General features: G+C 54.2%; 1 protein-coding gene across 1 annotated transcript in view; it reads left to right on the forward strand.

Annotated features, from left to right (window-relative positions):
• CNNM3 (cyclin and CBS domain divalent metal cation transport mediator 3) overlaps positions 1-24,442 on the forward strand; it is a 25,595-nt gene extending 1,153 nt beyond the window's left edge. Inside the window, exons 4-11 of the mRNA XM_044437361.1 lie at positions 3-1,010; positions 10,444-10,587; positions 12,038-12,190; positions 15,073-15,242; positions 18,349-18,445; positions 19,581-19,714; positions 20,501-20,636; positions 22,877-24,442. Coding sequence (XP_044293296.1) covers positions 3-1,010; positions 10,444-10,587; positions 12,038-12,190; positions 15,073-15,242; positions 18,349-18,445; positions 19,581-19,714; positions 20,501-20,636; positions 22,877-22,935 — 1,901 coding nt within the window. The 3' untranslated portion in view covers positions 22,936-24,442. The remainder of the gene's footprint in view (positions 1-2; positions 1,011-10,443; positions 10,588-12,037; positions 12,191-15,072; positions 15,243-18,348; positions 18,446-19,580; positions 19,715-20,500; positions 20,637-22,876) is intronic.
• Positions 24,443-26,689: the final 2,247 nt, after the last annotated feature.

Genomic DNA, 26,689 nt, shown 5'->3' on the forward strand with positions numbered 1-26,689 from the left:
AGCCCCCGGCGGCGCGCGCGGCCGCTACCGCCTGTGCAGCCCCGCGGGGCCCGGGCACCAGTGGGCGCCCGCCGCGCCCGGCGACGCCGTCCTGGTGGTGGAGGACGAGGGCGGCGGCGGCGGCGAGAGGGTGGCGGCCGTGGCGCGCCCGCCGGCGCTGGCGCCCTGGCTGCTGGGCACGCTGGTGGCCGTGCTGCTGGCCGCGCTGGCGCTGCTGCGGACGCTGCAGCTGAGCACGCTGTGGCTGGACCCCGTGGAGATGTACGTGCTGCGGGACTGCGGCTCGGAGGCCGAGCGGGAGGCCTGCAAGGCGCTGGAGCCCGTCCGGCAGCGCGGGGCCTTCGTGCTGTGCTCGCTGCTGCTGCTCGGCGCCGTGGCGCACGCCGCGCTGGCCGTCCTCTTCTACCAGGCCGTGGGGACCGTGGCCCCGGCCGTGCTGGGCGTGGCCGGCCTGGTGTTCCTGCTGGCGGAGGTGCTGCCCTTCGCCGTCAGCTCCCGGTGGGGGCTGCGGCTGGCTCCCCGGGGCCTCTGGCTGACCCAGCTCTGCATGCTGCTGACTTTCCCCGTCTCGCTGCCGCTGAGCAAAGTGCTGGAGCTGGCTCTGCGCCACGACACAAGCACGTGCCTCCTGCGCGAGAAGATCCTGGACATGGTGCGCAACTCCGACCCCTACAACGAGTTTGTGCGGGAGGAGTTCAGCAAGGGTGCCCTGCGCAACAAGACCGTCGAGGATGTGCTGACGCCGCTGGATGAGTGCTTCATGCTCAACGCCAGCACCACGCTGGACTTCAACAACATGTCCATGATCATGCAGAGCGGATACACGCGCATCCCTGTCTACGAGGACGAGCGCACCAACCTGGTGGACATGCTCTATGTCAAGGACCTGGCCATGGTGGACCCCGACGACTGCACCCCGCTCAGCACCATCATCAAGTTCTACAACCACCCGCTCCACTTCGTGTTCAACGACACCAAGCTGGACGCGGTGCTGGAGGAGTTCAAGCGAGGTAAAGGGGGTGCGCGCGGCACTCAGGCACGCACGATGCCCCGGGTTGTCCCGTTTAAGGATTTGGGGCACTGGCTTGTGAAACGGATCTGCCTGAGATTCGGGGGAGCCGCTGTCTAGGAGATCACGCCATTGGATGGTCCAGCTGTGCGCTGGGATGCCCCAGAATGCCCCAGGGGTCTTTCCTGGGGTTGCGCTGCAAGACCACCAGTAATGGCAGGCGAGCTTCTCTTGAAGGCGACTTGCCCGTCGCTGCGCAAGGAGGGCTCCATGCCCTTTCGGGCCCTGCAGAGCAACGGCTGTGCGGTGCACTGCTGAGCGTCGCTGTCAGTCTTCCTGGACTGAGTGTGTGCCTGGAAATTCCTGCAGTCAGTCGTCCACCCGCCCGGTGTTCCCTCGCAGATCCAGGTCCGTGGGGAATTCCTTGGCGGCCAGTCAATATGGGAGAAGGCTTCCTGAAGGCAGAAGCTTGGAAGGCCACAGTTGGGCAGATAAATCGGTGGCCCAGCTCAAACCTAGGAGGCTTCCAGGGCTGCAGGGTGGTGAGACGGGGTTCCCAGCATCTCTCCCATTCGTGCTGTGGGTGACTCTCCACAGGTTTTCAAGGCAGGAGGGCCCTCGCTCAGTTCACGGTGTGACCAGTTTTTAAAAAAAAAAAATACAGGCATCAGGTAATGGGAAGGCCAGAGACCTTGGAGCGCCTGCTTCAGTTGGAGCACTGGGCCAGTGGTTATGTGGCAGCCTCTTACGCAAGTGAATCCTAACTTGGTGCTGTGGACAGCCCTGTTTTCATGCTTTATGAGCCTTATCAGAACGGCTGTGCCAGACCCACAAAACAAGGGCTGAGTAAAATGATAACTTTTATGGGGCCAACTAATTGTGAGACTTCTGCCAGCTTTTGAACCCCGTGAACTTGCGACGCGTCCATCAGCGCTTGGCAGGGCCGGTGGCAAGGCGCGTGTCAGGTCCCGCTGCCCGCAGGGCTGTTCAGGGAGCTCAGCAGGGCTTTGAGAGCCAGGCTGCGTGGCTTTGATGGAGCTCCAGATGAAGATGGGGAGCCGCGGGTTGTCCAGCCCTGCGTTTTATTAATGGACGTTGCAGTTAGTTCCCATGATTGCTCTGCAAGGCCTGTGGCGGAACCCTGGGACAGTGTTCCCCACCCTCCAGATGCATTGGACTGCCCCCCCATCATCCCTGGCCAGCATAGCCAGTGAGATGATGGCCCTGGGGGCACCAGGCTCAGGAAGGCCACCTTAGAACAGGCGAGGTGTTTCTCCATAGCCGCTAGCGGAAAACCTTCAGGGAAAGTGGTAGAGGCAGGCAATCTGTCTTCCAGGAATTTGTTGCTGCGGATATGTATATCATCCTTGCAATTTACTCCTCCTCTTAGTTTCCTAGATCTTTCTGCCATTTATAGCACCTTTACTGCCTGAAAGGGAGCCAGCTTTATTCTAGTAGAGAAACTTTCCCTGTCTGGTTGCCCAGAAATGGTCAGTCCTCCCCACAGGTGACGGAGGGGAGGCTGTTTACATGCCTCGCAGACATCATAATGCCTGCAGTAACTTAAGCCCTGCAATTAAGTGTGTACAAACAAACCTTTTATGTTCCTCTCTGCTTCCCTTTGGGCGTAAACACAGGTGCTTGGTACAGAGCAGGGCAGAGGCTTGTTTAAGAGACTTGACTTCTCTTGACCTTATGTTGCATCCGCTGTGTGTGTGCATGAGAGAGAGAGAGAGAGAGAGAGAGAGAGAGAGCGCGCGCGCGCGCGCGCGCGCGCGCAAGCGAGCTCTGGTCCGTGTCTTCGTTGTTCACTAGTTCTCACTGCCTTAAGCCTGCAGACAGACCGTATCAGTCCAGATGGCCGGCCAGGGATTCCAGAATGAAACCCTTTTTCATTCAACATCATAAACCGTTGGCCGGGAAGGTTCTGTGCAGCTGCAGCCTGCCAGCACTTAACCACAGGTCCCCACCCCCGAAAGAGCAAGGCCTGGCATGAAAACAGGCCAACCTGTTTCTGTGGCAAGTCTAGCATGACTCTGACCAGCACTGCAAATTCCAGGGAAGCCTGGGACCAGTTGTAATAGTGACACTGTGTTGGAACTGGGTGAAACACTTGGCGCATGAGAACAAGCAAGGACTGTGCCACCTTGGTGGTTTCATTCTTTGCCCAAGTCGCTGCCTCTAGAAGAAATGCCGTAGTTGTAGGCAAGCTTCCCTGTGGCCTGGCAGGGGACCCACTACATGCAGCTTCCTCTGCGTGGCCACGCGGGGGCTGGGTCTGTTGTCGTCGCACCCCGTCCCGCCATTTCCAGCTTGCAGTGACCCTGCAGACGAACAGCACCGGTCCTTGCCAGCCCTCTTGCAGACTCCAGGCTGCAACTTCCTTCGTGGAGTGGAGCCGTCTCAGCGCTGGCCTTCCTCAGCCTTGGACATTCCCCAACAGGACCATCTGCTCCAGGGACTCTTGCTTTCTTGTGCCGTGTCAGTTTTGTTATTTTGGCTTTTAGGGAAAGTTCTGGCTTGGTCCGCTCTAGGACCACTTGCTTGTCTTTCTGTTGGTCCAGTGTATTTTCAGAGCTCTCTCCTAGCACCGGTTTTTTCAACACTTCCATTTTCTTCCTCTGAGCTTTCTTCGCTGTCTAGCTTTCGCACCCATAAATAGCAATTGGAAATACCGTGGTGTGAATTAGTTCGGTCTTGGTCTCCAGTGAAGCACCTTTGCCTTTAATGACCTTGTCTGTTTCCGTCATTGCTGCCTTTCCAGTACTTTGTTGTCTCCTGATTTCTTGGCCACAGCATCCCTTTGAAATGATGACGGAGCGAAAGTATGCACAATCACCCACAGCTTCAGTTTCTTCACTGTTGACATTAAAGTTGTGTAATTCTATTGTAGTCAATTTTTTTTCTGAACGTTCAGCTTCAGTCCTGCTTTTGCATGTTCTTTCTTCACTTTTATCAGGAGCCCTTTCAATTAATGGCCAATTCTGCCCAGTAATATGGTACCCTTTGCATATCTTAAATTATTGAAGTGTCTTCTGCCAATTTTCACTCCTCCTCCTGATTTTAATTCAGCCTTTCTTATGATATGTTCTGCAGCCAGATGGACTAGAGAGGGAGATAAAATGTACCTTTGTCTGACGCCTTTGACTGTAAGAAACCTTCTGTCCCCACCGTAGCTTTTTGTCCATGATACATCAGGGCAATTGAGTGCTGCAGCACCCCCAGGTATTCCTCTTCAAAGAATTCTGCTGTCTTTCTATGTCTTCTGCACAGTTCTTCTGCTTATTTCCATCTTAATTTTATTTTATTCTAGTCCAATAGTATAGTCTGAGCTTGGTCTTTCAGCATCCCTAATGTATGTTTGATTTTTCCTTTAGCCTGGAAAAGGTTCCTTGTTCTTCCTTTTCTGTTCTCTTGCATTTCTTTACACTGGTCATTCTAATAGTTATTTTTGTGCCTACATGAGAGTCACTGAAAAGCTACATTCAGAATTCTGACCCTGTTTCTGTTACCCTTCAACCGTCCTTACCCATTGTGTTTCTTCCATCTCACATCTAGGGAATAGCCGGAATCCTGCATCACCACGCCATTGTCATTTCCCCAGCTGTCTGTCCATGCTTTTTTTCACTAAAGCAAACCCAGTAGTTACTGAAAGTTCTTGAATATTGGGTTGGAAGGAAGGGCCCAAACCAAAGAGATTTAGATTCAAGTCCGTTTCTGATTTATTAATGTATTTAAAGTATTTTTATTCAGCTGTTTGACCCAAAAAGGCTAAGTAATGCATTTGGTAAAATGAGGCAGCCCCTGCCTGGCACCTTATAATCTAAAAAGGCATAGCAGACAAAGAAGAGATGGGGAGGGGAGAGGGGGAAATTACGTAGGCTTTCAGTGGGGCTGATGGAATTCGCCCACAATTCGCTGCACTACCTATTCCAAGTGGACTTAATTCCCCTCCACAGAAAGTATCAGTTCCACTACCAGCTGCATATGTCGTTTGCATGCATCCACTTTCAACCCTATACAAAAAAAGTTCACCCACTTGTTCTCTTCCCTCCCCACTGAATATCTTCCCACTGAAGGTACTGACAAAATCCCGAAAAGTAATAAACGCAGGGTGAGAGATGGGGGCTTGGCCGCCTACCAAGCCCCCTGCTTTTCTTTTTCCTTCTTGGAACAGTTAGACAATGCTTACAATATTAAGGGCAGACACCTTATGACCTGTGATGTGGCCGTGCAGAACGACCAGGCCTGCTGGCCCCCCCGCCCCCCCCGCCCCCCTCGCAGCGCCGGTCTCCTCCAGGGCCTCGCGTCATTGGACTCCTGGGCGATTAAGCTGCCTAAGAATCTTAGTTTTTCCTTCCTCCTCTCCACCAGCTCTGCAGGGTTGATTATCCTTACTCGGAACACTGCTACCACGTCTGGCGCGGGGCAGGGACTAGCAGTCTCCTTTCGATGTGCCGCAGCAGAGAAAGTAGCCGAGCATGTGGGGGAAATGCGCCTGCTTGCCCCCTTGGCCATCTCTCAGTGCTTCTGCAGCCAGTGGAGTTGCTCTGGTGTATTTATACCTTATTTGGCTTACATGCCGCTTTTCTACCCAGAAGTTTCCAATTAAAAAAATAATCAAACAGTAAAATACAAAACACAATAAAAATGTAACAATTGCCAAACAAAAACATGCAGAGATTCACATGTCTTTTTGAATGCAGTGTTCTTTGCCTGCCCAGCAGAAGGCTAGCTGAGGGGGAGCCAGCCTGGTCTCTCCCGGGAGAGCGTTCCACTGCATCGGGGCAGCCACCAAAAGGCACCGTCTTGTATCACCGCCAGATGTCTCAAAAGAAGGGCCTTTCTGGAACAATTTTGGGACCAGGCGAGCTCATGTGGGAGAAAGCTGCTCCAAAGTTATAAACGGGGCGTCCTGTGTCATGGTCAGCACTTGAACGTGTGTCAAGAAACAGACTGGGAGCCACAAAAGCGGCTCTTCTGGGGCGGGCAGGTGGTCCCAGCGTGACATTTGGCCTTGGGACTCTCCGAGCAGCCTGGTGCGTTCTCGTGGGCTCTAGACATCCGCCTTCAGCGTGGGCAAAGGTCAGGCCTGCTGGAAGGTTCAGTCCAAAACGTCGGAGGCACCAGGCTGGGACAAGCTGTGTTTCACACGTGGCTGCTTGGACGCACCACTCAATGAGGCCGGGCTTCCTCCCGAAGAAACGTGGGTCGGGTTGCCCTGGAGGGCTTGGTGCTAAGCACCCTTCTTTAAAAGCAAAGGAGTTGACCTCGACAGGTTGTGTGTGTAAGTGAATGTGTGCTGTAACTGCTGCTTGAAGCTGAGCAGGTCGGAAGACTGCCAGTGCCTGGTTGGGAAGCTGCCTCGGAAGTAGTGTTGCATAATGGTTAGGGTGTTGGACTGGGGCTGAGGAAGCCCAGGTTCTAGTCCCTACTTGGCCATGAAGCTCACTGGGTGATTTTGGGCTAGTCACTGACTGACCTGTCTCACAGGGTTGTTGTGTAGATGAGTGGAAGAGGAGGACCACTTAAGATGCTGAGAGTTCCTTACAAAAGGATGTAATTGGAATAAATGTATGTGGCCTTTACCTTCCAAGGAAGGAAAGCAAACTGCTAACCTTCACAGGCAAACAGTCCCCCAGAGAGCTGAAATGTGTAATCTATGCATTATGGATTTGCATGAATTTCTAAGCAGCACTCTGAATTTGCACATGTATCTTACTGTGCATGGTGTATTCTGCTGATCCTGGGCTTAGTGGAAGCTACAGAAGCAATCTTGAATCAAGAGCCCCTCTGAGTTTTAGGACCATAACAGACACTGCTTTTCACCTAAGCTCTGGAAACATGGGATTTCCTTTTTTTTTTTTTTTTACTGTTGACTTTCACCTCTGCTCCAGAGGTGGCAAATAGCAAGGGATGGTGGAAGCTGTCCCTCAGCATCCCCACCCTTGGACTGGTCTGACTGGCCGGTGATCCACCACCAAAAACCTTTTTAATAGGCGCCTGCCTTCCCCATCTGGTGCTTTCAGGCCCTGCTGGCTGAGTTAATGGGAGGCGAAGGCTTGGACAGGAGTTGCATCCAAAGCTTTCTGCTTGCAAAGCGCAAGCTCCGCCGGCGAGCGAGAGCAGAGTTGGCTGGAGGGCGGTGGGCATCAGAGTCGAATGTATCTGGGGGGCCTGTGTTGGGGAAGGCTAAGCTGAGCCGTCTTTCAGGTGGACAGTGCTGGCCCAGCAGTCGCAGTCCCCTGGGAACTGCTCTTGCACCCCCCCCCCCCCCGTTCAGATGCCTGGGAGTTGTGCAAAAGCCCCACAGCACTCTTGCGTAGCTCCCACCCGTTCGCGGAAGGCGTGTGGCAGAGAACTCTGAAGAGGCACGTCTCTCAGGGTGGTGTTGTCCTCACACACCGCGATTGCAGCGTTAATCTTGGCTGCCCCGACTCCACTCTCTTGGGCACGATCCTCCGCCCTGCATGGAGCTCTGGGGAGGGGTTCGGGCTGCGTCCCTCCTTTGGCTCCGCACGTCCTTGAAAGGAGGCAAGAGGCTGTGGCGTGGTGCAACTCGCAGCCGGCGTCACGAGCCTTTAAAAACCCCAGTGTGTGAAAGAACAACACAGTCTCCTGCCAGCGCTGGAAGGGCTCTGGCACGCAACCGGCCGAGCTCATGGGGCAAATTCCGGGGAGCCAGGCGTGGCCTAAAAGCTAAAGAAACGGAGCGCGTGAAGGAGACAGAGTGGCTTGGAGCATTTGCAGGCAGGGGACTCCGGGGGGGGGGGCAAGAACATTCTGTTTGTTTGCGGCGCACGGCTGAGCTTCGCTATCCTTGGAGTCTAATCACTCCAGCAGCCCCCAGAAAGCTGCCGCTGCTTTGGTCTACAGACAGGTTTAGATGGTCTCCTAATCTGTTGTCAGGGCAATGACTGGGAGCCAGTGGGTATTACTGGGTGGCATAAGGATTTGAATGTTTAAAATGTGCACCCACATTTTACATTAGCCTGCTAAGCAGCTTGAAACCAAAATTATAAGAATCCAAATAGAAGAAGCCGGGGGGGGGGGCGTTAAAAAAAAAACCACCATAGGGCTCCCCAGCAGTGAGACTCAGAAGAGCGAGATGAAGGATTGCTGAAAGTTTACACCCAGGGCGCCTGAAAGACACTAAGAAGAGGACATGGGGAGTAGGTGTTTGGAGAGGGCTATCCCGCAGTTGGAGGGATAAGACCCTGACACTACTAATCTACTAGGATGGCGGCACCAGGAGTCTCAGCTGACCATCTCCATAGAATTCCGTGCCCTTTAACAAGAAATCCACGGTTCCTGCCTGAGGGCACCATCCTGGGCGAGTTGAGACAGAAAAAAGGCCTAGAATTCTACAACCACAACTTGCTGGGGGATTCTGGGTTATGTAACCCGGCATATCTGGAGGGTGCCAGGTTCGCGCAGGCTGATCCAGGGGCCAGATGGGCTGCTGGTTTGGTTTTCAGAGGTCCACCCGCTCTCTCAGCTTGGAGCATCTGCAGAGCCAGCGTTGCTAAGGCCTGCGGTTAGACCTCTGCCCTGTGAACCTGTCATAGGTTCCTGTGAGCACTGCGTTTTCTTGCGGCAAACGGCGTCACGTATTACCCGGTCCGTGCACGGGGTCCAGGGAGCTGGTGCAGGTCTTGCCCACATGCAGTGCAAAGAAACTGTTCCTCCAGCTGATGTGTCCCAGATCTGACGGAGAACAGCAAGCCTTGGGGTTTGATAGAGGGCAGAGGCACAGGATTGGCTTACTGGGAATAAGCTGACCACCCGGGTCAGGATATTCCGGTCCGTCTTTTCTGACACATGGCTTGAAAAGTTCCTTCCTTTGGCCTGAGCTACAGTGCCTCAGCCTCTCACCTGCGAGGTTCCTAATCTGAACCCTTTGTGGTGCAGTACCTATTCATTTAGGTCTGTAGCCTGCTGCATCCCAAGCATCTGGGGTAGGTCCACCCCCAGGGGCTAGAAACTTGCAAAACTTAGTTTTATTTTTCTTTTGGAAGCCAGGATTCCAGGATGCTACTTGACAGCAGGGGAGCAAGTCTGACAAGATTTCACAAGCCAAAGGAGGGTTGGAAAGATGGCCAAGGAGCTTAGAAATGTGTGCCCTAATTAACATGTTCCCTCTCCACCCCCCCAACCCCACCCTGTTCTGATCGTGTAGGCCATGCTGGACTACCTTTCCCATTGACTCCAGTCAGCATGGGCATGCGGCACATTGTGGTCCAACCCATCGGGGGAAGGCTGGTGCGAATAGGAATCCTTGTGACAAGAGAGAATGGATATAAGCCATGCAGTTTGTGGAATTCTGCATTTTTGCTGCTTTGCTTTAAAATGTACAGTGCAATCCCAGGAGGTTTGGGACTGCATCTGTTACTGTTCTATTCCCTCCTGTTTTATTTATTTATTTTTCAATTTATATCCTGCCTTTTTCCGACAAAGGGCTCAAGGCAGCTTACATCGCCGCCTCCATCTTACCCCACAACAACCACCCTGTGAGGTAGGTTGGGCTGAGAGTCTGTGACTGGCCCAGAGTCACCCAGTTGGCTCCCTGGCCGAGCAGGGACTGGAACTCGGATCGTCTGAGTCCCAGTCCCAGCTCTTCACCACAAAGCCACCCTGGCTCTCCTGTTTTATGATTTCTGATGCCTGGTGCTAGCCATGGGGCAGTAGCCATGTTGTTTCCCTACTGCAGCCGGCCGCACCACAGAGACACTGCCTCGTGCCAGGCCAGACTGATCGCCCGTCTGGTCCAGTGTCTCCCGCTGGGCTTGGCAGCAGCTCTCCAGGGCGTGGGAACTCAGCCTGCTAAGGCCGGCCAGCAGCCTGTCTCCACAAGGCCAGCCACAAGGCCTCCACTCTGCGGTGCGCTGGCGGGCTTGAACCCAAGGCGTGCGTTTCAGAGCAGCACTTTGCTCCTAGGCTGGCCTGCAATTGAATGCACATTCAGATTGCACCTGAGAGTTGGTATGTGCAGCAAGTGGCTCCTGGAAGTCCGCCTGCCTGCCTGCATGCACAAGTCTTTTTAGTTTGACAGAGTGAGTCGGATGGGAGAGAATAGAAAAGCACACACTTCAAATTAAGAAAGTTTGCCTGCAGTTGTGTGCACCTGCTTCCTCCCACTTGGGGGCCCCAGATGTGTTGAGTTCCTGTCATTCCCAGCCAGCTTGGCCTTCGTATATCCTCATTCCCTGGGTCACTTCATGCATTAGGCAGAATTAGTCCTGATCAGGCACCCTTTTTGCAAAAATAGGTGCTTGGAGGGGCGCAGTTGGTCTGTTTGTGCAGCACACCTCTCCACTCTTGACCGCTGGAAGCCTGACTCATCTTCGTGACTGGAGATGGGGCAGTCCTGCTCTTCTGTTCTCTACCTGTGTTGTCCTCTCCTAAGCCGAGTGCTCTTTTTTCCCCCTTCCCAGGCAAATCTCACATGGCCATTGTCCAGAAGGTAAACAATGAAGGCGAAGGTGACCCTTTCTACGAAGTCATGGGCTTGGTGACACTGGAAGATGTGATTGAGGAGATCATAAAATCAGAGATCATGGACGAGTCAGATGACTACAGTAAGTGGTTTCTGTGCAGGTATGGCCCTGTTTCGGTCTTACTTTTCTTCTGGTCCCATCCTCCTTTGGTTTAGCTAAGATGTCCTAAAAGCACTCCTTCCCCTATATGTTTGGGGCTGGCAGAATTATATTTTCATAAGCTCCTGCTTAATCCCAGCTGCGCCCTGAGAGCTCCAGGTGCCTTAACCACCCGACTTCGTGTACCATTTCCCTGCCATCTTTTCTCACCTCCATCAGAATCGCTGTCCAAGCTGCACATAATTTAGAAGGCAGACGAGGCCTTACAGTTCTGGTTGCTCAAGAGCAAGCATGCTTGCAGTAAGAGAGCGAACCCTAGAAAAGGTTCTGCCGCAGCCCTTTGCCAGCTGGGCTGCTTTTCTCCCCGCAGGGAGCTTTTATTGGAAGAGAGCTCAGAAAAGGAAAAGTGAGCACCTGCATGCAACCTGACATGGTTGGAGCAGCCCGCAGCACCTTCATCCTGTGGGCAGGTAGGCCTTGGTCCTCAGCACAGGGGAATCAGCAAATGGTGGAGGAAGGCGTGGGATAGTCGTGCGCCCCCCCCTTTCCTTCGAGATGTAGCTCAAAACGTGAAGCCATGTGCCACAGCCAACACAAATATTGTCCCCAAGCCTGGGGTGGCAGTTCCCATAATAATGACCTTTGTGCCCCTTCAAGCAGACCCAGCTCACATCCCTGAGAAGCCGGGAACAAGCTGCTGGGGAGCCATTTAGAGCAAGGCCATCTCGGCAATAGAAATGCCACAGACACCTTAGCCTCTGCGCTTTCGTTCTGAATGCTTTGGAGTTCACTGAGCAGCCTCAAAGTCAGCTGCAAGACATCATTTGCCTTTCTAATTCTGTGCAGGTGGAATGACAAGGGAATGTGTGTGGTGAGGCTGTTCAGCTGGCTGGTCCCTTTCGGCCTTCATCCCTTCGAACACTTGTTTCCTCTTTGCTTTGTACACACAGCTATGAAAAATAAATAATCCATATCAAGTTATCTCAGTTTCTTCAGCATCTGTGAATTCTGCAAATCAAACAAATGTGCGTAGGTTGGCTTGCTTTTTAGAATGCATTGTAATCATTGATAGGCATGCAAGTCAGTCCCCACACCCTGCCCTCCAGTAATTTTAATCAGCTGCTCTTTGTTTAGCTTCTGAGATTCTGCAAGGCATTTCCTGGATGCCTTCTGCAGGCATGGCCATAAGGACTAGAAACTTGAGGAGGGCGGGTTGAAGATGGAAACTGAGATTTCCAGGAAACAGGATTCTACAGTCCTCACTTGGTTCTTCCATTGCTTGGCGTTTGTACAGAGCTATGGCGATTCCTCAGCGATCATGTTGCCATTACAAGGGGGCTTAACTCTCCTGCCTCCTCTTGCCTCTTTATGTGGTGCTTTGTTGTTGTTTTTGTTGCTTCCTCCATCCTACCTCTCTCCACCTCCCCTCCAGGGGAGAACAAATTGAAGAAGAAGCCGCCCCCCCTTGGAACCCTGATGGAACGCAGGAAAGAAGACTTCTCCCTGTTTAAGGTGTCTGACAGTGAGTACAGGGTGAAGATCTCCCCACAGCTACTCCTGGCCACGCAGCGCTTCTTATCCAGAGGTAAGCCTAAGGGAAGAGACCCTCTGTTCCACTTGTCTTTGCTCCTGATGCCCTTGCCCACTCCCTCTGCCCAGAGAGGGCAGTAAAAATGGGAGATGCTTTGATGAAAGGAGCCTGCACCAGACGCCACTGTGCCTTCAACTGCAGCACAGCAGAGAGGTTCTTACATATCCAAATCAATCACTACCGTTTAGTCACAAAGTTAAATGGAGCCTTCCCAGCCATTTGTTTTTATTTAAAAGTATTTCTAACTGTCTGGTGATAATTCAACAGTAAACTTCAAAATTCTCCACAATAAAGAGAGGAGGCAACAGAGAGGATGGTAGTTAACATTGGGGAAATTAAAATTTATTAGCTCAGCATGCCAGAGTCTGCATCCCTGCACTAGCAACCGCTTAGAGAGGAATCAGTCCTCAGACTCTGTATGGTGGGAGCAGACAGCCTCCTGATGTTCTGGCCTACAACTTCCACCTGCCCCAGCCAGCACAGGTAATACTGAAGGCTCATGGGAGTTGTTGGACCCGGAGGACCACTAATTAGTCACATCTGCAGGGGGAGAACAAAGCGGAGCAAATACTCCCCCCCCCCCCACAGATACTATGCACCAGAAAGCCTTCCCCAGTCTACCATGCTTCCCCGAAAATAAGACTGGGTCTTGTATTAATTTTTGCTCCAAAAGACTCATTAGGGCTTATTTTCAGGTGATGTCTTGTTTTTTTCTTACGAAAGCTGTAAGATTCTTGCCCCAAGAGTCCTCCATGATTCCATTCTTGTACTCGATGGAACAGCTCTTTCTTTTTCCACTCATCTTGTCTGGGGGTCAAAATAATATTCCCTTTAAATCTCCCATTAAATCACGTGCTAATTGAAGACTTAAGAGACAGGAGTAGCATCACACAAGTGCAGCAGGAATGTCAGTTGCAACACGCAACGCACTGAATTATGAAACGTCAAGTGCGCACGTTCTGCATGGGGAGTCTGTACTTCAACTGGTCATCCGGCAATAAGTCCCTAGTTCATCCGTTCACACAGGCGTTCGCCTCTCATCCAAAGGCGCCTGCTTGGATTATACAAATACTTAATTATAATTTATATTATCATTTATTTTAAGTATCAGTGTCAATATTATTTTTATATTTAATTATATATTAGTATTATTTTATAATATGTCTGTCGTGTGTACTAAATGCGTCCGTCTGCTGATAGTCTTAACTGGGGCTTACTTTTGGGGTAGGGTTTATATTATGAGCATCCTGAAAAATCATGCTAGGGCTTATTTTCTGGGAAATAGGGTAGTCCCAGTCAAATGTGCTGGATTCCTGTTTCCAGGCAGCACAGATGAGAGGTGAGGCCAAACACTTCCAGAAGGACCAGGTTTGATGGAGGCTGCTCTTGCCATTTCTCATGTTGTCCAAGCTCTGGCAAACTAAGGCAAATGTAGGGATGCACAGATAAACAGAGGCTGAGTCACTGGAATTCTCCAAATTCTCACTCTCTCTGCCTGTTTCATGCCGGATTCCCATTCTGCACAAATGGAAAATGCATGCAAATCAAGCTGCAGTTGAATGGAAGCTTTGCACAAGTTTTCCAAACTTGCACAACTGCCTGCCGAGGGAAATCCGCCCAATCTAACTGGGAATTGGAAATAAGAGGAATGCAAGCATGCCTTTGAAAATTGATGCTTTCAGCAGAAATGTGCTCACCCTCCAGAGCACATTCACCTGTTTTGAGGGCGAAACCAAAAAGTTTGTGCCTTCTCCCTGTTGCCAGATTCACTGTTTGCCAGAAGGCTGGGACAGGTTGTATGGAAACTCCGAGAGAGGCTTCAGAAAGGAGTCTTGGTTACACCTTCCATCTAATTCTCCAGGAGGCATTTGGTCCAAGGAGAGTCAAAATGAAAAGCTTCCCTGTGGCTTTGCTTATTCAGAGCCATTAGATCAAAGACGGGGAGCATGGCACCTCCCCAGATGTTGTTGAGTGTATTCTTCACCATCACCTATGGGCTGATGTCCAGCCACATCTGGACGGAGGCCTATTCTGCCCCCTTTTTTCCCCTCAATGACATGCTGAAATTTAAATGTTCGTTGCCAGGGATTCGTGTTGTAAGTTCTTTATGTTTGAAATTAACTGCATCTGCATTGCTTCTCCTGAACCACTTGAAAAAGTGTGGGGAGGTGAGGTATTCCTGGGAGGATGGACCTCCTGCTCCCATGGGAATCTTCCTGATCTTTGAGATCCTTACCAGAGGCTTGCTACTGGCAAGGTGGAGCTAGTGGCCGGTGGCAGGCAGGGCCGTTCCAGAGACACCCAGCTGTTCCCACTTCTAAACCTGGCACCCTGCAGATGATCTGGATCACAGTTCCCATAGCCCCCAGCTCTTGGTCAAGCAGAATGGATGGATGGGAGTCTAGTCCCATACATCCCTAGAACACCAGGTCGCTTCCCCTGTTCCGACCTTTAGCTCACTGGGTGAAAGCTTCGTTCCTTAAGCCTTTGCTCAAAGTTTGTTGTTTGCTCTTCTCCCGTTCTTCAATTGTTAGCTATTCTTGTTTTATTGATGCCAAGTCTTGTGGGTATTTGCAGTGTTTCCACTTTTGCTCCTCCCCTTCTTTTTATTGTTCTCATGTTCATTTTAAAAAATGCATTAAGGACACTTTTGTTTATACAACCCTTTCCTGATGGGCCAGCCACATTTTTATAACCGGATTCTGATTGCTTTTCCTTCCACATTTGACGCTTGTGTCTTTCTTTTGATTGTGCACCGCTCAGCAGCCCCTTTCAGTATAGCATGGGGTACAAATTCCATAACATAAATAAGTTGGTAAATCTCGAAGCGAGGCACGAGTCAGCCATTGCCTCCCTCCTCTCTTTGCCATGCCCAGAGGTGGACCTCTTCAGTCCGGCACGCATCTCCGAGAAGGTCCTGCTGCACCTCCTGAAGCACCCCAGCGTCAACCAGGAGGTCAGGTTCAATGACGCCAACCGCCTGGCTGCAGAACACTACCTGTACCAGCGCAACCAGCCGGTCAATTACTTCATCCTCATCCTTCAGGTACTCTCCCGGCCAGGCATCAGTTGACCGCCAGGGCTTGGGTTGGCCCAGCATCGTGCTGGGGGCTAGTTTGGCCTAGCAAGGAGGGTGGAGAGGGCCCCACTTCTGTGTGGGAGGCACGCAGTGACCGAGGAACCATGTCTCCTCCTCCTCCTCTTCCCGTCAACTCGGGGTCAAGCGGGGCTAAAGTGGCGGGGGGCTCCATCGCAGCCCAGACCTGGGTAAGATCATCTCCAGCTTCGGATCTTGGAGTTCAGGAACCAGAGAGGATGCTGGAAGTGCAAATGTGCAGCCATCAAGAATACTCCACCCTGGACACCAGAGAAAGCCTTGGTTCTAGCTGTACTGGCCAAGTTCTGGGTGGTTCACGCAGGTTAAAGCACGAAAATACAAAGATAAAGTAAAGCCAATTTATGCTGCTTACAACAGCATCAAAGGAAATGGGGAAAAAACCATAGTACAAGCCAGCAGCATTATAAACACCCGAAAAAGCACAGTAATTAATTTAAATGCAAAGCTGGGAAGAAAAGACCACGAGGAGCATGAGGCAAGCCTCTGAGCATTCCCCGGCCAGGTGCCACCACTGAAAAGCTTCTGCCTCCGAGGAACGCTGGCCGTGCTCATGGTTTGTTCCATCCCCCCGCCCCAGTTTATTTTCACAACCACCCCATGAAGCGGGCGAGCGGCAGAGGCCCCGTTCACACCATTCAAACTGCACACGCCAAGCAGCTTGCCTTGTGTGAGCCAAGGGGGCAGCTTGCATGAGGATTAACAAGCCCTGAGTGACCCGTGGACCGTTGCTGAATTATGCAGGGTGGCATAACCCTCCCCGCCAGCCCCCAACTACACTCGCAGCACAGTGAGCCCCAGCCGGGCACTAAATGGCCTCTCGGGTGGCTTAATTTCCCGGGGTGAGGGGGGCACGCCTGGCGTTCACTGGCACCCAGGATCGGGCCCCTCCCCTTAGAAGCCACCCCCCTGCAAAGGGGCTGATGTTTTTTGAACCCAGCCCTGTGTTCTAACCCCGGTGCCTCTGGGAACCTTCACTGCAGGCAACTGGGGTGTGCGGGGGGAGGTCTGTCCTTGATGTACCATTTGCATTCCGCGCCAGTATGCTTCCCCCGCAAACCGAGCTGGTACAGTCTGTTCTGTTAGCTCATTAACTGCCTCTTCCTGCCGCCTGCGGAGGCCCCACCCCGGGCCCCCAAGTCAAACCCCTGGCACCACGGACTCCACCAGCAATGGCCCCCTGCGTTGCACGGGAGGCCAGCGGCGGAAGGGGACTGTGCTCAGCGGGGTGTGCGCACCAGGGGAAGGGGGGGGGGCAGCCGAGGCCAGCAGAGGCCCTGTGGGTGGGGGAGCCTGCCCTCTTGTCCAGGGCACCCCGCCTGCCTGCCAGCTCCAGACCTGGGGGCCCCTTTGCAAATCCCTTTGGCTGGTGTGGGCACCCCCAGCCTTTCTGGTCTCCCACAGTGGGGAATTTAAACAGCCACCCGCTGCCCCCTGGGAAGCCCATCTGTCCGTGGAGAGCCGTGCACTCAGCAGTGCCAGTGGGGGGGGGGGTTGGGTGCCCCTTTGGGTCCCTTTCCCGGTAGCCACAGCTGTGCTTTGGGGGTTGGCCTGCGTGTGGTGGGGTCGTGTCGCCACAGGGCGCAGGGCTGTGTCGGGGCCGCCTGCTCCCACCCACAGAGCCTCCAGGAGTTCCGTCGCTTCCTCCAAAGACAGGGCTTGGCAGAAAGTCCCCTCCTGGGCAAGTCCCTTCCCCTGAAGGAGTCCCTTCGGGGCATCCCCCGACCGTCTCGGGTCAGAGGTGGTGGCGAAAGTGCCTGCACCCGGAGGAGCAGCTGCCCTCTTGCTGTGGGCCAAGCTTCGCTTCCTTGCATCTTCCCCCTCCCCCCTCCCCCCTCTGAAGCTGCAGATTGGAGGTCACAGCAGGGTGGGGGTCTGGAGCCCCCAGTCTGCTTTCCCTGCCTGCCTGATGTCCCTGCTGCGGGAAGGGAGTGAACTGCAGACAGCCCCTGCGCTCGGGGCCTCGGTTGGAGGCAGGATCACGCTTCCTCCAGCGTCCCTTGCCAGAACATTCAGAATCATTCCTAAGAGGAATGTCTGGTTTTCTCTCCTGGGCAAGTGAAACTTGCTGCCCAGCCAGTCGGCGCTGGTTTGCTTTACCCACAGCCTCACTGCAGTTTGGTGGGGAAAGCTCTCGTGGGCATGATCCCCCCAGCATGATAGCTGGAAATGAAACCAGTTCCCGCAGAAGGTCGAGCTGCCATTTATTTAAACTTTTTAAGTTTATATGCTGTCTCTCTGCTTTGGGATCTACATGTCCACTAACAATTTTGTTTAGAACAATTACGAAATCTAATAGAACAGCCACGTAAATGTATCAGCCTTAGAAGTTCGGTTCATGAAAGAGAAAGTGTCAGTTACAAATGCAGTGTACCCCCATGAAGTTGCGGTTCAACATTCGTGGCCTCAGTCTTTTGCGGAATTTTCTGTGTGGCAGCTTGCTCGCAAGGAGATTGTTTTCTCTGAGCAAGTCCAAACCAATCTCCTTGCTCGCAAGGGGCCCGGCCTGCCCCCCCCCCCCCATACCACCTGTTCTGAGGCTTCTGGCAATGAACCTTGCCACGTTCAAAATACGCGGTTTTTCACAATTCGCGGGTACTCTAGGAATGCAACCCCTGCGAATTTCGGGGGACTACTGTACTTGAATGAGTAAGTCAGTTTTTTTAAAAAATGCGGGCGCATTACTCAAAGCGGCAGAGAGCAGAAGAGCCGTAAGAGGCGAAGCACGACCGATTCAGAATCCTTTGGTACTGAAAGGCTTCTGCAGCCCAAGCTGTGGGTGTTCCACAGCCTGGAGGGTTTTATAGGAAAAACCCCTCCACTTTTACCTTGGGGAAGGCAGAGAGCCTCGGAGGCGGTGGCTCTTGGCGAACTTGCAGGCTCGCGCAGCAGGTGCTTCCTCTCTCACCTGGGCAACACAGATCCCAGGTCTAGCTGTCGAGGGGGGGTGGGGAGGAGTCTGAAGGCTCTGTTTGGTTGTCCCCGCCTTTGCTGCTCTGAGCAGCTGTGCTCACTTGGCCCTGACTATCCTCCCCAGGGCAAGGTGGAAGTCGAGATTGGAAAGGAGGGACTGAAGTTTGAGAACGGAGCCTTCACCTATTACGGCGTCTCTGCACTAACGGCCCCTTCATCAGGTGAGTCGTGCTATGCCAGCTCCTTCCACCTGGCAGCAGCTCCCTTTGGGGTTGCCGGGCCCAGGCCAGGAGCTCCTTCTGGCAGCAGGCCTGTTCTGCATCGACTACAGCTCCCCTCATCCCCAGACAAGGGGCAAGTGTTGAAGAGGGTCATAGTCCAGCACATCTTACAGACTCCCTACTGGGGAAGGCGAGGCAAAATATTTTCACTCCTCCCCACCCAGATCATCCACAGAGCATGGGCAGAGCGCTTCCCTTACCCAAGTGGGAACTAGAAACTTGGCCCTCCAGCTGTCCTAGCCAGCATGCCCAGTGATCAGGGAGCCTGTGGCTGACAGGGTGGGATAAAAGTCTAAAAATAAATAAGACGGCTTGCAGGTCACTGCGCAGCTACTCTTGCCTCGTACCCTTCAGCTGCTCCCCTAGGCTTGGCAAAACCGGGCCGTGCAGCGGGCGCAGGTGTTCAGGTCTGCTCCTTCCCCACAGCCATTTTCCTGCCCCCCAAATGCCCTGCCGCTCTTTGTCCCTGAAGGAGCCATTTGTTCTCTGGGCTAAAGTAGAAGAACTTTAGCTGGGGAAAGAGCCAGTCTTGACCCGAGCGTCACGCATGCACACATGCACTGTGGCATCTTTCCAGAACTAAGCCGGGATGCTTGCTGGCCACACACAAGCAGCTGGCAGAGCCCTCTGCCCCAGGAAGGAGCAGGTTGGCAGGGCCTTAGAGGCCTGGGAGGAGGTGTGTGAACACCGTCACTCAGGCAGGGCTTGGGCCAGATGGAGCGGGTTTGGGCCCCTGGCTCTGTGTCTGAAGCCGAGTGGTTTACAACAACCATGTTATAAACTTCACGGTTAACAGTTTGCATCAAGGAAAGTGGGATTAATAATGCTCGGCATTAGATAGTGTTCTCTGAGGTTCAAACTGCGTATCTTTTCTCAGCTTCCTTCTGCCAATTCTGCATGCATTTAAGCTCTAACTAACACAACAAACATGCTTGGAATGTTGTGCACATTCATGAGTGCTAGCAACATGTCCATTCATTTTACAAAGCCGGACTTGGCATCGTGCTTTGTGTTGGAAGCAGTAGCTTCAGCCCTCCAGGCTCCCCGTCTCAGCACTGTCATTTTTCTTCAACAGTCCACCAGTCCCCGGTGTCCACTCTACGAATGAACCGCCGTGAGCAGCAGCTTGACTGCACTGAGACCACCAACTATTCTGCCTACTGTCCCGACTACACGGTCCGGGCACTCACCGACCTGCAGTTCATCAAGGTGAGCGCCAACAGAGGCTGTGGAGACGTCTGCGCCCAGCCAGACAGCCTCCACGTTTGCTCAGCCCCACCTCTGAAATCCACAGCATTTCTCCACGCTGTCTTGCTCACTCGCCCGTTCAAGTCCCTCCATGTCCACAGGCTACAGTGGAACGTAAGGGTCATCTTGTCCAGCACAGTTCAGGCAAGATGGACAGGCCTCAAATTCCCAGTGGGCTGGATCAATCCGTCCTCTGGTGCTTGAGCCAAACCCCGTCCCTGTCAGGCATGGCCTGGAGGGGCATCCTTGCTTCGCTCTCGTTTGCAATGGACCGTTTTGATGCAAAGAAGGGCTGCAGGAATTACTGTCGCTCAGAATTGCCGCCTTAGCGACAATGTGATGTGCTCCATGTGTAAAGCCATCAGGTGGGTTGCGGACTATTTGATTCAGTGGTGTAGTTTTCTTCCTTTAATGGGCTGACAGCCCTGCAATCCACCCGCCCACGTCTTTGGTCCAGCCTTCTTTCTCTGTTTCTTGCTATTGGTAATGAGTCAGAAAGGGCAGGAAGAGAGATTGTCGCATGTCTCAGATGGGAAAGCAGAAACCTTCTGAGTGCAGCGAGCTGCCGTGTAAAGCAGTGAATAGAACCCTCCAGAAAGCCAGTTTGGCTTTGGTCCCGCAAGGCGGCCTGTTGTTGGCTTGGGAGGTCAGCGAGGTTCACGCAGAGCAGCCGCTTGAGTTCCAGCCTCATCCTGGCTGGCGTGCAGAGCAGGTGCGCTCAGGTGCATGTTGGCTGCTTCTCCCCAGGTGACCCGGCTGCAGTATCTCAACGCCCTCATGGCCTCGCGGATACAGAACTCTCCCCAGTCTCCGGACACCATCGAACTGAAGGTCGTTCCCAGCAGCCAGACGAAACTTCTGAATGACAGGAACGCCACACCAGGTACGTACCGGGCTGCTCCCGGGCCAGGACCTGCCGTTTCTCCACCCCTTGTGGGCCTCGGCTGCCCCCACGGATGGAGGGATTCATCAGAGGACTCCAGGCAGGGCTGTTCTGCCCGGGCCGTCAGCAGATGCACGGGCGAAGCAATGCACGGAAGGTCCAGCAGGCAGAACGAACACTCATGTCGCACCCTGTTTGCAATGTGTAAAGCTTTTTGCAAATCACGCTTCTTAAAAAGTTTGAATAGAAAAACATAAAGTTAAGCAAATCAGACCTTTAATAAATTAGACACAACATTTGCTTACATTTAAGCCTTTATCCATTTCCAAAGAATATTTTAAATTTAGGTTAGTTTAAAAAAATATGTATGAAATGTGGAACTGGGTGCATGACCGGCAATCAGTTTGCCTGCCTTGGGATGTTGGGGGGGACATGGTTGGACACTGGGATATCCGGGGGTGGCCTGGTGGGTGGCCATCCTGGACGGTGCCAGAAGAGGGAACGTGGGCCTATCTCAGTGGAGCTCCTTGCCCAGCAGAGCGGCGCTTCTTTCTGCCGTCTCACCTGTTGGCTCTCTCTGCCCCGTCCTTGTAGGAAAGGAACGCTTCCCTGTCCATCTTTCACTCTCTTTCTCCTCCTCTGTTTCTCCTTTTCTCCTTTCAGCCTTCCCGCTAAACCTCTCTCTCTTTGGCACAATTGAGAACTGCATTTAATACAGGCCTCTCTGCCATATTCTGGAGTGCCTTTTTATTTTTGGGAAAACACAAGGTAAATATCCAGTCGGTCTTTCTCCCACATCTCTCCTCTCCTTCACAAATGCCCTTTAGGCCTTGTGGGAGCAGCACCTGTGTGTTTGGAGGAAAACATCCCGCGGGGGCACCGTGGGGGCTCTTTCCTCTGGAGCTGGCGCTGCACTGAGTGAGCCTGCCAACTGCCTTCGGGGCCTTCAGCCAGCAGCCCCCAGTTGCTCATTTCAGCATTCCCTGGGGGCTGCTTGGATGGGCTGGGGGTGCCCAGAACGTGCCTGTTCTGCAGCCGAACGAGTGAGACTGAGAACGCTTCAGACTGCAGACCAGATTGGCAACCTCTCCGCAGCTTGTTTTTAACCCCGCCAGTAGAAAGCTAGTGCATCCGGGATAAGGGCCTCCTTTCCCCTCTTTCGCTGGTTTTCTGCTCATGGGGCCGTTTGTTTGGTGCAGCATTTCCCCCCCCCCCCCCAAATAGAGGACTGTTCTGCCACAGTCTGTTCACCCATCTCGCTTGGCTGCACATGCAGAACTGAGCTTCGTCCCTGGTCAGCTGGGGCCCGGTTGGTCTGCCATCTCGCTTTTCTCCCCTGAAGCGATGCAGATCTTCTGGGCAGGGGCGGGGGAGTCCCTCGCGCTTTCCAGCGGTTGGGGATCTCGGTGGGGGTTGAGCGTTACTTCGCGGGTTCCTGTGTGGCCCTCCCCGTCCCAGATTCAAGGAGAAAAAACCTGGGGGGGAGCAGCAGGGGGTAGAGCAGTCGTCTCTCGTAGTTCTGTCAGAGAGCATAATATTACCGTGAAATTCGGCAGCGCTGACCAGGATGTGCCCTTCTCTGTGGAACGAGGGACCATTGATAAGGCCCACCTTTCCTTGTCCCTTTTACCACCCTAAGAGAGCAGGAGAGGGGGTCGACGTCCACTCCTGATTTTAGCCCCCATTTTCTGGCCCTGTGGACCTGTGCGTGTGCTGGAGAATGGGCAGTGAGCTCACGACGACATTTCAGAAAGCCAAACGTTGCCATGAGCTTGAGCATGTCCACAAGGTCTCTGGAGCAGCGTGCCCTGCTTCTCGACAGCCAGCATAATGTATATAAAATAAATATGCTTATTAGTGCACTCAGCATATACAAACATGGTGGGCATGATAGGTGTTTGGTCAATTTGTCTCTCACCACCGATGCAAAGCAGGCCAGCGTTGCTGATCCGAAAGCGCAGGAGGGAGGGGGTGCGGCCGAGTGCTCGAATGCCGCCTAGGAGGCTGTGGCTGCGGGGAGGTTTGGACCAAGGCTGGGCGCTCCGAGCCGCGGGTGTCACTAAAAGCCCCTTGTGCTGGGTGTGCAGCGCTGAGCTTTTTCAGGTGCCGGATTTAAAGGTGGGGCCTTTCCGCTGGGTGGAGTTGGCGTGGGCGGGTTCCCCGCCTGTTCTCTTGCTGCGAAAATCCTCAAGAGCACCCGGGACGGGGTTTAATCACTGCCTTCCCTCTTCTCGCTGCAGGGAAAAGCAGAAGCAAACTCAACCTACTGGAAGAAGAGAGCCAGAGCACAGGGGTCTGACCTTCCGGAGGCAGCTGTGAGGCGGAGGGTGGGCGAGCGTGGCAGGGGGGCCCGCTCCCGGCTGCCACCCGTGGCTCCAACGGACCTTTGGTTTGCTGCCAGCATCCCGAGCTGGACTCCCTGAGCTGTGAGGAGCTGAGCCATCTCAGGTGGGCAGCCAGGCGGAGGGCCGCTTTGGCTGTCCCAGCAGCACGCACAGGACGCGCTTTCCGCAGCATGCGACTGCAGAGCGGGCTGCGCCTGGAGAACCAGCCCTGCTGCAAATACAGACGCGGTTGCCTTTCCGGCAGCCGGAGCGAGCCGGGACTGGCGGCCAGTGCTCCTCTGTGTTCCCTTGGCAGTGTCGACCGCCTGCTGCACACGCCCCTCCCTTGCTCCCCATCGCCCCTTCCGGCGCCCCCTTCCTTGCACCTGCTTCAGCTTGTCCAGGACTCTGCCAGCCCCGTGGCGGTCCGGAGCCCCTCGGCACTTGGGTGGCCTCCTTCCGCCACGCGTCACGCCAGGGCCAGCAGCAGGCCACGAGACCGCCCGGCCCCCGGGGTCCTTCCGTGCAGCCGCCTCCCTGGCCGGGTTAGCCCCAGGGCTGGCCACCAGTCCCCGTGTCTGCCTGAGCCTGCCAGCTAATGGCCCCACCTCCTGGCCTTGGCCTCCCCTCTCCCCTCCCCGGCCCACGTTGTGCCAAAGCCCACGCTCCCTGGGGCAGCCCAGGCAGCTCTCCCGCTCCCTGGAGCCACGCCGTGCCATCCGGCCTCTGTCCAGGCCACATCCCCGCAGGGGCACCTCCTCTGGCAGCCCAGGGAACGCCACTTTCTGGACGGGGCCGCTTCTCTTCCACGGGTGGCCCGTCCCCGGCCGTGCCCGCGGCCGCTGCGGCCTTCGCGCTCGCCTCGCATCTCCGGTCCCCGCGCTCAGCCCCAGGCTTGAGGAGCACCTCTTGCACGGGCGGCCTCTGGACCTCGGCATTCGAACCTCTCTCCTGACCTCCCGTGCAGGCTGGGCCGGGGGTGGGGGGGGGTCACGGGGTGGCCCCGCCCCCGATCCAAGTACTGTGTGCAGTTCAAGCGCTCGCGTTCCCCTCTCGCCACGCAGGAGGGCGCTGCCGCATCGTGCGCCTGCCCAGGGAGGCCTCCCGGGAAGGGGAGCCGCCTCCTCCGGCTTAGAAGGGCGGGTTGCTGCCTCCTTTCCTTCGGGCTGTCCTTCCACACGGCCATCCCACTCCACTCCAGCGTTGGCAGAGAGACTTTTTGTTTTTGTCTAGTTGCTACTAACAGTCTCCCGCCCCCCAAAGTTCTTATTTTTTAAAGGAAATAAAAGACGTAGGAACAAGAGAGAAAGGAAGGCAGCTTCCCTCTCTCTTTCTTTCCCCGCACCCCACAACCAGTGGCAGAAGTTGGCTAAAATATTGTATAATTTCAGGTAAATTATTTGTAACCTGCCTCTATGTTGTAGCCTTTCTGCAGAGACTACCTGCAAGTGAGTCTGACCTTATACAACTATTTATAAGTTACTGCTTTGTCCGGAGTGATGGCTTGACTGACAGTGCAGAATCCTGGAAGCATAGAGCTGCAAGGGGCCGGAGGGGCATCTGGCCCAACCCGCTGCTCAGCACAGGACCCCGTGTTCAAGCATCCCCCCCTTTGGCCGCCCAGCTGCACCTTGAATGCCTCCAGTGTGGGCGAGCCCACCGCCTCCCCAGGTCTTGGGTCCAGGTCTTCCCAATCTGTGGCCAGAATCTGGCCTCCCCCATAACTTCAGCCCAGTATTCCGTGTCCTGCACTCCGGGATGATCGCGGAGAGACCCTGGCCCTCTTTGTGGCAGCCCTTCAAGGACTTGCAGGGGGCCTCCTATCTCCCCTCGCTCTCCTCTCCGGCACTAAAGTGGAAGCACCTGCCTTTCGTGCCCCAGTGCAGGAATTTTAAAAATCCCACGTCTGTTTGCTTGCCCTGACTCCTTGGAGGAGCATCTGTCTCCTCTTGAACGAAGGCAGGGAGCTTTGACAAGCCCCCCCCCCACACACACACACACACTTGGTCTTTGATCAGGGCCGTCTCCTCCCAGTCTGCCCTGTCACACCACCCTGACTTGGTAGGACCCAGCCAGCCTGGGGATGTAGAGATGGGCCGTTCCAAAGCAGACCACCCTCCCTCCCCTCTGCCTGGGTGGGAGCTTGTGCCACCTGCTTCCAGCTGCTCTTTGGCTTCCTGAAAGAGCAGGAGGGAGGGAGTCCTGAAGGTGGGAGGGAGGCCTGCCCTGACTTTCCAGCAGGAGGGGGAGTCCTGAAGGTGGGAGAGGGGGCTGTGCCCCCTCAGAGGGCAAGTGGAGAGAGGCCCCTTTGTGTTGGGCTGCCCCATGTCTTTTAAAACAAGATGCTGCCACTCCTGCAAGCAGAAAGCTGGTGTAGCAGTGAGCATGTTGGCTTGACTCATTTCTCTGATGTGCTAGCTTTCTGTTAACGGGGTGTTTGGATAAAGTGGGGTGCCTACATTTGGTAATCCATTAGAGACAGGCCGTTGTGTGTGTGTGTGTGTGTGTGTGTGTGTGTGTGTGTGTGTGTGTGTGTCTCGCTCTAGGCCTCAGACTTCCCTGAATGTGTGTTCTCCCCTTTTTTAACTTTGAGGTTGAACTTCCAGCAGTGGGGACGGAAGGGATACGGAGAGCAGCAGTTTGCAAAAACACAAACTCTCATTGACCCCCTATTTTCAAAACATGGCTTGAAATAGTTTTATTTACCAAAAAAAGTGTCACACCAACTTAACATTATCAAAACCTTTCAGTAACAGAAGTTTCAGCCATCCACAATCGGGCCTCCCGCGATCCCTTAAGCAGAGTGCCGTTTCAAAGCAACTTAAAGCAGGCATCTCTGAGACCCGAGCGGAGAGACCAGGTGTGTGGAGGCGCAAGGGAGCGCATCACAGTGCCGGCCACCTTAGGAAAAGCCGGGTGTCGCTCCGCTGGCTGTGAGTCACCTGGGCAACATGGCATGGTGCTGCTTGCCCAGCAGTACTTGGATTTGTCAGTAACTTAGAAAAGTAGAGCATTGGAGCATCGCTTGAGATGCACTTGGATTCAAGATCGACTTGAAGAGGTAAGACGTTGCGTTGCTTTTGCAAACAATCATTCAAGTAATTCCCCCCGCTCCACGCTGCACCTTTAGGCTGCAGCATGGGAGGGGTGCCAGTTTCATTAAAGTTAATTCTCCAGAGTCCAGATTCGCCCTCAAGCTGGGCAGAAAGATCAAGGCAAAGCCACTGTCACCAGCATCTGAGAGAGACCCAACCGGGCTCTGGGGCTCGTTCATGTTTCCGTGCAAAGTCATACAATAGGCAGTGTCAGTTTCAGAGTGCATGAAACCCAGTTCCATGAGGGAAGCAGCTTGTGGAGAGGCTTGTGATGCCTCCAGAGACCTGACGCATTTGGTAGCGAACTGATGCGAAGTCTGGAAGGTGCACCCAAGAGCAGTCAGCCCGTCTCGCACCCCTGCAATCATGCATTGTTGCGGAACGGCTGCTGGACGCAGAGCCAGCCCGGCCAGCAGAGCCAAGGTCCGTGCACGAGCAATGGGGGGGCTGTGTTGGGGAGGGGGAGAAGCCCGAAGTGCCCGGGGCGTTTCTCTCGCTGTGGGAAACTGCAGCACCCGAGAGGTCGTGCTCGCACTCGTGGGTGGCAGAATCTCGGGAGAAGCGCGGAGCACAGCGGCCCGCTGGTCCTGTGCAAACGTCTCCCACCGCTCCTCAGCCCTCAAAGCGGGGGGCT

The sequence above is a fragment of the Varanus komodoensis genome, unplaced genomic scaffold (assembly GCF_004798865.1).
Source record: "Varanus komodoensis strain SLA01 unplaced genomic scaffold, ASM479886v1 scaffold30, whole genome shotgun sequence".
Lineage (NCBI taxonomy): Eukaryota > Metazoa > Chordata > Lepidosauria > Squamata > Varanidae > Varanus > Varanus komodoensis.